Source organism: Microcaecilia unicolor, chromosome 3, assembly GCF_901765095.1.
Source record: "Microcaecilia unicolor chromosome 3, aMicUni1.1, whole genome shotgun sequence".
NCBI classification, from domain to species: domain Eukaryota; kingdom Metazoa; phylum Chordata; class Amphibia; order Gymnophiona; family Siphonopidae; genus Microcaecilia; species Microcaecilia unicolor.
Window position 1 is genome coordinate 527320056 of NC_044033.1, and position 10078 is coordinate 527330133.

General features: G+C 44.4%; 1 protein-coding gene across 1 annotated transcript in view; it reads left to right on the forward strand.

Annotated features, from left to right (window-relative positions):
- CEP57L1 (centrosomal protein 57 like 1) overlaps positions 1 to 9510 on the forward strand; it is a 35774-nt gene extending 26264 nt beyond the window's left edge. Inside the window, exons 8-11 of the mRNA XM_030195665.1 lie at positions 2664 to 2744; positions 3071 to 3282; positions 6946 to 7090; positions 8957 to 9510. Of these exons, the coding sequence (XP_030051525.1) occupies positions 2664 to 2744; positions 3071 to 3282; positions 6946 to 7090; positions 8957 to 9178 (660 nt within the window). The 3' untranslated portion in view covers positions 9179 to 9510. The remainder of the gene's footprint in view (positions 1 to 2663; positions 2745 to 3070; positions 3283 to 6945; positions 7091 to 8956) is intronic.
- Positions 9511 to 10078: the final 568 nt, after the last annotated feature.

A 10078-nucleotide genomic window follows, 5' to 3' on the forward strand; every position in this document is an offset into this window, starting at 1 on the left:
TGTGACTAATCAGAGCCCTTCTTAATCCCAAATAATTATGGATAGATCTAATTTCCTGTGGTAACGTATTCCAATCCCTGACCAAGGACTGTTCTGTTTCTGGTAATAGATGGCACTGTTTAGAGGGAACAGATAGACCAGATCTTTGAGGATGGTAAATCCATATATATTTCAACAGGTAGCTAGAACTCAAACCATAAAGAATTTTTAAAAACAATCAACAGCACTTCAAATTCAATTCTAGCTTTGATAGGGAACCAGTGTAATTGTATTAATAAAGAAGTAGCATAGTCAGACCAGCTACCACCCAGAATTAATTCTGCTGCGGCATTTTGGATTATCTGGAGTCTATGCAATTGTATTTCTGGAAGTCCTAAATAAGCAGAATTTACAGTAATCCATCTATGACAATATCGTTACCTGCACAACCATTTGTAACTGCTCCAACGAAGGCTTTAATCTCTAAAGTGTTTTCTGAATTAATACACTTTTAATCCACAAATTTTAATTTCTGACTTTAAAGGAACTTCGACCCCTGCTAGCTTTGGAAATAGCTGTGGTAGATGCCGCTTACTGCTACCCACCCATAAATATTGCCAGAGATACAGTGTCTCAAAGTTGCCGAAATCTCGGAGTCATACCATAGAAGGCTGCAGTATGGGGTCAAACAGATTACTTTATCTCAGCAAGTATTGCATCGGCGAATGTAAAACTTTACCAATGTTCATTGGTGACATGCATGAATGTTCACAGAAAATTTCATCGAAATCCGTGATGGTCGAGCAGGGCACTTCTCTGAAATCAGACCACTTGACATGGAATGACCAATTTAACTGCGGTAAACTCGCCCTCATGGCGGGCAGGAAGGCACCTGTGCATTCGCGGTGGAGCATGTCTTGCACTCCACAAAGCTCTTAAAACTTGTTATAAAGCCCAGACCAGGCAGTGTGGCACCGTGTTACCCACTTGTGAGAATATAAGGCCTGCTGACCTCAGAGAGTACCTGCTACAGAAAAGTATCTTTGCCATTCTGCACAGAGCGACAGGTATAATCCCAAACAAAGACATAGAGGAGGTAACCTGCGTGTTCTGCACAGAGCAGCAGGTGCAAGTCTAGCCACCTTGCTGGGTAGACTAGTTGCCCTCTGGAGGAGTAGCCTAGTGGTTAGGGTGGTGGGCTCTGGTCCTGGGGAACTGAGTTCGATTCCCACTTCAGGCACAGGCAGCTCCTTGTGACTCTGGGCAAGTCACTTAACCCTCCATTGCCCCATGTAAGCCGCATTGAGCCTGCCATGAGTGGGAAAGCGCGGGGTACAAATGTAACAAAAATAAAATAGATACTATTGGAGATTCTACATGGAATGTTGCTACTATTGGAGATTCTACATGGAATGTTGCTACTCTTTGAGATTCTACATGGAATGTTGCTACTATTGGAGGTTCTACATGGAATGTTGCTACTATTGGAGATTCTACATGGAATGTTGCTACTATTTGAAATTCTGTATGGAATGTTGCTATTCCACTAGCAACATTCCATGTAGAAGGCTGCGCGGCCACATTGGTGATCTGCAAGGGCCGACTTCTACATGGAATGTTGCTAGTGGAATAGCAACATTCCATGTAGAATTTCAAATAGTAGCAACAGTGGAGGAGTGGCCTAGTGGTTAGGGTGGTGGACTTTGGTCCTGGGGAACTGAGTTCGATTCCCACTTCAGGCACAGGCAGCTCCTTGTGACTCTGGGCAAGTCACTTAACCCTCCATTGCCCCATGTAGGCCGCATTGAGCCTGCCATGAGTGGGAAAGCGCGGGGTACAAATGTAACAAAAATAAAATAGATACTATTGGAGATTCTACATGGAATGTTGCTACTATTGGAGATTCTACATGGAATGTTGCTACTCTTTGAGATTCTACATGGAATGTTGCTACTATTGGAGGTTCTACATGGAATGTTGCTACTATTGGAGATTCTACATGGAATGTTGCTACTATTGGAGGTTCTACATGGAATGTTGCTATTCCACTAGCAACATTCCATGTAGAAGGCTGCGCAGGCTTCTGTTTCTGTGAGTCTGACGTCCTGCACATACGTGCAGGACGTCAGACTCACAGAAGCAGAAGCCTGCGCGGCCACACTGGTGATCTGCAAGGGCCAACTTCTAGTGGAATAGCAACATTCCATGTAGAATCTCAGATAGTAGCAACAGTGGAGGAGTAGCCTAGTGGTTAGGGTGGTGGACTCTGGTCCTGGGGAACTGGGTTCGATTCCCACTGCAGCTCCTTGTGACTCTGGGCAAGTCACTTAACCCTCCATTGCCCCATGTAAGCCGCATTGAGCCTGCCATGAGTGGGAAAGCGCGGGGTACAAATGTAACAAACAAAAAAAACCCTGTTACTGCGATAACAAATTCATGAATGAACTGAATTTGCTGGAGTAGATTAAAAATTGTGTGCCAGATAGACAGAGGGTAGTGGTTAAATAAGTACACTGTGAAGAAGGGAGGTTTAGTGAGCAGAGACCCCTGAGAGAGGTCTCACTCCTGCAAATGCGATCTGTGTTAATAGCCTGCTCCCTGCACTTAGCCTAACCATTTACACTGGAGCACATTCAAACTAAGAACTTAAACATTGATGTTTCTTCTTCTTCTACCCTGGTTAGAAAATGCCCGACACGAAGATAGCACTGTCCCCACGACAGGTTTGCCTGAAGGCCGGAGTCCTGCCGTTTGTAGCAGGGAAGGTAAGTGCTATGAGTTATCGTTCAGATGTGATCAGGTTTTAAAATTTTGAGCAGAACCCCCCCCCCCCCCCCCCCCTCGTTAGGTTAGTTTGCTTTGGACATGATTGTTAGCCAGGGATTTTTATTTTGGCAACCTCAGGAAGGGGCAGAAAGTATGCAAGGAAGAGTTTGTGCAAAAAAAAAAACCCTGTGAGATTTGCACAAATTTGCTTGTACACAGTTTTTATCTAGGTTTCCCCTTTTCCCCTACCATCAAGCTTTGGTTTCCTTAAACAAATGGACTTGCCCAGATCCTAATCCCGCCTCTGAATTTTGCCTTCCTGCAGTCTGCCAGCGACAGTCACTCTGTTAGCGCCAACGTACAGAGTGTCCTGCATATGATGAAGCACCAGAGCTCACACACCAACCAGGAGCGCAGAGGAGCGGCTGAGCGAAGGGTGCGCAGACCCCTCTCCTCCTACACTGCCATGTCCTCCACTGGTGACGGCCTCGCTGACATTCTGCTGACTTTGCAGGACGAACTGGGCCAAATGAGTTTGTGAGTATATAGGATAAGATTCTTAATTTTTTTTTTCCTTCTGTTGTTCCTCCTTACAGTAGAAACAATTGCCAAAAAATATATCATTCATGGTGATGCACCAGCCTATATGTCAGACCTGATAGACCTACCACCCAGGAATGCCAAAAGATCATCCTGAACATTCCTTGATTTGCACTTCCCGAACTGTAAAGATCTAAAATACAAACTAATGCACGCGTCAAACTTTACTTACCTGAGCACACAGTTATGGAACGCACTACCGCACAACTTAAAAACAATCTATAAACTAACGAACTTCCGCAAACTACTGAAGACCCATCTCTTTAACAAAGCTTACTACAAAGATCAACCAATATGAATATAAACAACTCCCCCACATATATTTAGAACTGTATTATAATATCTGCTTGTTATACTATTATTATGCTTTATCATTATCATGTGTACAAGATCCTTCTATACCACTAAATGCCTTTTATATATTTCCATTACTCATGATTTATTGTAAGCCACATTGAGCCTGCAAAAAGGTGGGAAAATGTGGGCTACAAATGCAATAAATAAATAAATAAAATAATTTCCTGACCCAAAAGGTTAGAGGTGCTCCCTTATAAATGCTAAGACTGGAATTACCGAAATCCACTTAATAGGAGTCACGTGCTACTGAACGTTTTCCCCTTACCAAGTACCAAGATTTAACTTATATTCTGCTTAAGCAATACACGTGAACTTGATTTTTATTCTTGTTAAGTGTCAAGAAATCTAGGGCACCCCGACAAAATAGCCCTTGTCAAATCGCCCTTGACAAAATGGCCCTTCCCACAAAATAAGCCTTGACAAAATAGCCCCCTTAACAAAATAGCCCTCTAGAAAAAAAATAGCACATCACAAAAAAAGATAAACTACAAGTGAAATCTTCACTGATAAAGGCTCCTACCAGCATTGCATTGTATAAAGCATATATAAAAAAAAATAAAATTCTGTAGCTATCTATTCATGATCTGTTCTGTTGTTTAAGGAAACTATTCTTCCATCAACATGCTAATTTAAAAAAAAACCCCAATATTGTTATCATTTTCATAGTCTTACCAACCTTATCCTGTTTGGCAAGTTACATAAATACATAAGTAATGCCACACTGGAAAAAGACCAAGGTAAGATTATTAAGAAAAAAATGCATATTCTGGGCAGTCTGATTGGGACCTTTTGTTGGGGGGCTAATTTTTCAAGGGCTATATTGTGGGTAGGCTGTTTGGACAGTGGCTGTTATGTCGGGAGCTCTTTTGTTGGGGGCTATTTTGACTGGGCACTGAAATCTAGTACTCTTAATGAGCCATCACAGTTCCACGTTTTCAAGCACCAAAGGTAGGGTTGTTTCAAGGAGTAATTACATTTGCAGGTGAGGGTTTGTGGCGCCAGAATTCTGGTTCTAAAATGAGCCATGCAAGAAGGAACTGTGGGCCAAAAAACAAATATATAATTATAACCTGCTTGGAAGAGTTCACACATGCTGCAGTTCACTTGTAAAGAATAATACCAAGCGGTATCATAATGAAAACACGTATATACCAGTTTAGTGGAGCAGTCAGTCTCCTAGACTTCAGTGGAAGAACGTGTCCCTTCACCAGCACTGTTCCCTCTAACCTGAGTGGGAGCCCTCCACCTACAGTCCTGCCAGCAGGGGAGTGCTGTTTCATTATCACATTTTCAATAGTGAGGGACAGGCAAACTTTGCAGGACTCCAAGGAACCTGCCTGACCCTAGTTATTGAAAACATCATTTTGAAGCACCGCCCCCTACTGACAGCAGTGCAGTTGGAGGACTCCCACTCAATTTAGATGGAGCAGTTCGTTGCCAGAGAATGTGGTAAAGGCGGTTAGCTTAGCGGAGTTTAAAAAAAGGTTTAGACGGCTTTCTAAAGGAAAAGTCCATAGACCGTTATTACATGGACTTGGAGAAAATCCACTATTTCTGGGATAAGCAGTATAAAATGTTTTGTACTTTTTTGGGATCTTGCCAGGTATTTGTGACCTGGATTGGCCACGGTTGGAAACAGGATGCTGGGCTCGATGGACCTTTGGTCTTTCCTATTATGGCAGTACTTATGTAATATGTAATCACCAGGCTCATTTTACTCTCCTGTTTTTGTTTTAATATCTTGAGGCCTCTTGCAGGCTTATTTTATAATTGTCTTCTGATACCCTCTGCCCATTTTTTTTAACTCATCCTCATATTTTTCTGCTGTGCCTCCCTTCATCTTCCTGTCTTTTCGTTCTCCCTCCCTGAAGCTGGGAGCGTTTGCATACGGGGACTGATATTTATATGTTCTCATGATCACGCAAATGCTTGTGCTGTAACAGAAGGGATCATGTGATGTGGGAGATTGGAGCACTTTCTCCATCCCCTCCTCCTTTTGCAGAAATCAGTCCATCTCTGGTCTGTTCTCCCCATTTACCTAACAGTCAAGGGTTTTTAAGTGTCTCCTGATCAGGAGCCAGGACTGTACTGGCAGGAGAGTGGGAATGCCTGCGAATTCTATGCAGAAATGCACCACCGAAACCTGAAATCTGGCGTTGTGTGCAGTACAGGACAAATCAGTACAGATGAGACTCAGGGGAGGAGTCGGAGCTGGGTTATAATATGGGGAACATGTAGTAGGGAGCAGGTCTTTATTTAAAACTAGTAAAAAATGCCCGTTTGTTAAGGGAAGGAAACGGGCGCTATCAAGGCCATCCCCCACCCTCCCTCGCTGTTCCAGACTCTGCCCTCCCTCCGTTTTCACCCTCCCCCTCTCCCGCGTTACGGACCCCTGTACCCCCCTTCCACGACCCTGTCGGCCCCCCCTTCTCGGCGAAAACCGTCCCCCGCTGCCGTGGAGTACCTGTGCTGACGGGGGGCCCCAACTCCTGTCAGCCGAAGTCCTGTGCTGGCCTTCGCGGCGTTGCTTCCTCAATGATCTTCTGTTGAAGTTCCTCTGCGTGCGTCTGATGGATGCAGAGGAACTTGAACAGAAGATCCTTGAAGAAGCAACGCCGCGAAGGCCAGCACAGGACTTCGGCTGACGGGGGTTGGGGTCCCCCGTCAGCACAGGTACTGGACGGCGGTGGGGAACGGGGGGGGGGGATTGACAGGGTCACGGAAGGGGGATACAGGGGGACGTAATGCAGGGGGGGTGTTGAAATCGGAGGGAGGGCGGAGTGTGGAACTCGGTGGGGGGTGCATGAGGGGACACGGGGTGTTCATGCTTGTCGGGTGGGGGGCGGGTTGGTGATGAGGGGGGGGGTCTGTGTTGCCCCGCTCCCTGCGACTTGCTCCGAAGTGGCAGGGAGCGGCGCACTGACAGCTGATTCCCAGGCAGGTGGAGGCGTAGGGAAACTGACGTCAGTGCGTGCCTGCCTAGCAGACCACCTCTGAGGGAGGCACGGTCCCAGGCACATTAGAACGTTGGAGGTGAGAATTATTATATAGGATCTTACATGCCACCTAAGCAGTAACCATACAGCAACTAATTTTAACTTTCTTTTAAATCTCAGTATCGGATATGCAAGAAACACTTGGACTGTAGGAATGAGAAAACTTTATCATTGGTGATGAGTGTTAATGTTATAGTGATAGCACTGAAAATGGACATAGGTTATTCATGTCTCTTTCTTTGCGCAGTGAACATCAGGAGCTTTTAAAGGAGATACAGGAAGCCAAAGCTGATGAAGTGCGTGAGGACCTGGAGCGGGAACTGGATTGTCTGGTGAAGCAGATGGAAATCAAGAGTGACCAAATCCTAAAACTTAAGAGTCACCAAGCACACGTGAGGGAAAGTTGCTTGCTGTTTTCATGCATTGTGCTGGCTAGGTGGGTCGGTGCCGGCCTGGCACATGTACTGTGAGATGTGAGGAAGACCTGTGAGTCCAGAAAAGATTTGTATAAAGGCTGCTGAAGCGCAAAGCCTCCGAGCTTTAGTAGTCCCTGCGAGACGTGGGCAAGATGATTTTTCACAGTGTTGAAAGCACTTTTAATAGAGACTGAAAGGACACAGGGTTTCCCTGGTGTACGTTCTTATAGCCAGGGTGAAGAGACGTGCTCTGAGGGGTCTGTATAGGTTGGGAGAGTAAAACAGGGTACCTGCTTTTAGCCAAGATGAAGAGGTGATCTCCGGATATGTATATGTTGGGAGAGTGAAACCGTATATGTGCATTTAGCCAGGGTGAAGAGGTGCTCCTGGGTTGTGTATAGGTTGGGAGAGTAAAACTGTGCACCAGGCATTTGGTTTTCAATGCTACATATGTTTTCTGCCCCACCCCCCCCACCCCCACACACACACACATTTTCTGCTTGCTATTTGCATTGGCAAGCAAGTCTGCTGGTGTATTTAAAACACTCAGTTTGCTGATACTGATTTCAGGAGGGGAGAACAACATGCATGGGTTTCCGTTCAAAGCTGGATATGTGCTATATACAAATAAGATAGCAAAAGAAATATAGGTTGCGGCTGATAGTTCAAATACACTAATAAAATAACACAAAGTAATACTACTGCTACAGTGCAACAAAATTGTTCATAATACAATTAACATAAAGCATGACACTTCAGCAAAAGATGGTGTAATTTATTTTGACTGCTTGATATACCACAAAGGCCAAAAGCTGGCTTCAATATGGTTTACAAAAAAAAAAACAACAAATATATGGCAAGGCAGAAAAGAAAAGACTCTGAGGGGGGGTGTGAGAATTTTGAATTAATGCGGGCAAACATAGGTAACCATCAGATATGTTCAGAACTCACCATCAGTTCATTGATCCTATTTTTATCTCTGCAAATGCTGACGCCGGACAGACTTCTATGATCTGTGTCCCGCAAATGGCAAAAAAAACCTAAAGATGATTTGGCATCTCCAGTATTGGGGGAACTTAAGCCGATGTTAGACAGTCTTCTACAATCTATGACCTGCAAATGGCAAAAGACAGGCGAAGCTTCGGCAACTCCAGTGTTGTAGATCACTTTATTGTCACATGTTGTAAATGAGGGCGCTGTGCAGCTCAAGGGGAGGAGAAGAGATCTTGACTAGTAAAGTTGAATACTATCAGCAATACTTCGAGTTGGAGCATCTGTATCACTTCGCACTTGTCCACATGAAATTTCATCTGCTGTTTTTGAAATTTAATGTGGACAGGTTAAGACAAGTGTCTACCAGTTTTGCATGGTGAAGTTGCCAGAGAATGTGGTAAAGGCGGTTAGCTTAGCGGGGTTTAAAAAAAGGTTTGGACGGCTTCCTAACGGAAAAGTCCATAGACCATTATTAAAATGACTTGGGGGAAATCCACTGCTTATTTCTGGGATAAGCAGCATAAAATGTATTGAACTTTTTGGGGATCTTGCCAGGTATTTGTGACCTGGATTGGCCGCTGTTGGAAACAGGACGCTGGGCTTGATGGATCTTTGGTCTGTCCCAGTGTGGCAATACTTATTTACTTAATTGATGAGAGAACAGAGGTTGCTTTCTTCTTCTTCTGATATTGGAGGGTGGTTGTGAGGAACATCACAACAGTACAGTGTTTTATTTATGGTTTTAACCAAGACATCTAGATCATCTCCCTTCCCCCACTCTGTGTGTGTCCTAAGTCAAGGATTAGGTTTGGCAGCGTTCTTCAGTGGATCTATTTATTTTTCTTTCAGGTTCAGAAGCTGAAGCAGAAAGCCCAGAAAACGAAGAAGCGCGCTTCCTCTAGTAAGCCAAAGGATAACAGGGCTGAAAACAAAAGTGCACCGGCCACGCCTGAGTGCAGTGTGAAAAAAAGCACGGTCGTCCAGAAATGCAGGAGCTCACTGCAGCTGTTGCGATGTGCACAAAGCCTGCGAACCTCACTGAAAAAAGATGACATCATGTGGGAGAAATAAACTGGATATGTTCCCTTCTGTATTTATTTTTTTATTCTCGTGCTTCATCCCACCATTCACCATCCTTCTTCATATACCAGTCTCACAGGGAACTGTCCGGGCTAGACGTTGAGGCAGGCCTCTGAAACCAGCGAAGCTGCCTACTGCAGCTCACAGCACACCTCCAGCCTGCCCAAGTCTTTCAGATCCCGGTCCCTGTGTTTTGTATTGCCTTTGCTGTGCTGTGTATTTTAAAACAGGGTCATTTACTATAAGCCAATTTTCAGACTGTGATTTTTTAATAAATTTTTAAATGTGAACTATTTGTAATAAAGTTGAGCTTTTATTCTTTTTATAGTGCTCTATGTTGGAGTCTTTTGTTTTTGTAGACTTTGAATCGTTCTAGTAAAACCCAAATAAGGCTTGATGAGCACCCCAGTTATTCTAGCCCAGATTTGGAAGTTACGTTTTTCTTAATGTCAGCTCAGTAATGATACTATGGATGTTCTCTATCTATCCCATCCACTTAAATTCAGATACTTTTGGCTCCACCACCCCTTTTTTGTAAGAGATTTTCTAATGTTACTACTACTACTACTTAACATTTCTAAAGCGCTACTAGGGTTACCCAGCGCTGTACAATTTAACATAAAGGACAGTCCCTGCTCAAAGAGCTTACAATCTAAAGGACAAGTGAACAGTCAGTCTGATAGGGGTAGTCAAATTGGGGCAGTCTGGGTTTCCTGAAAGGTGAGAGTTAGGTGCAGAAGGCAGCATTGAAGAGGTGGGCTTTGAGCAAAGACTTGAAGACGGGCAGGGAGGGGGCTTGGCGTAAGGGCTCAGGAAGGTTGTTCCAGGCATAAGGTGAGGCGAGGCAGAATGAGCGGAGCCTAGAGTTGGCGGTGGTGGAGAAGAGTACTG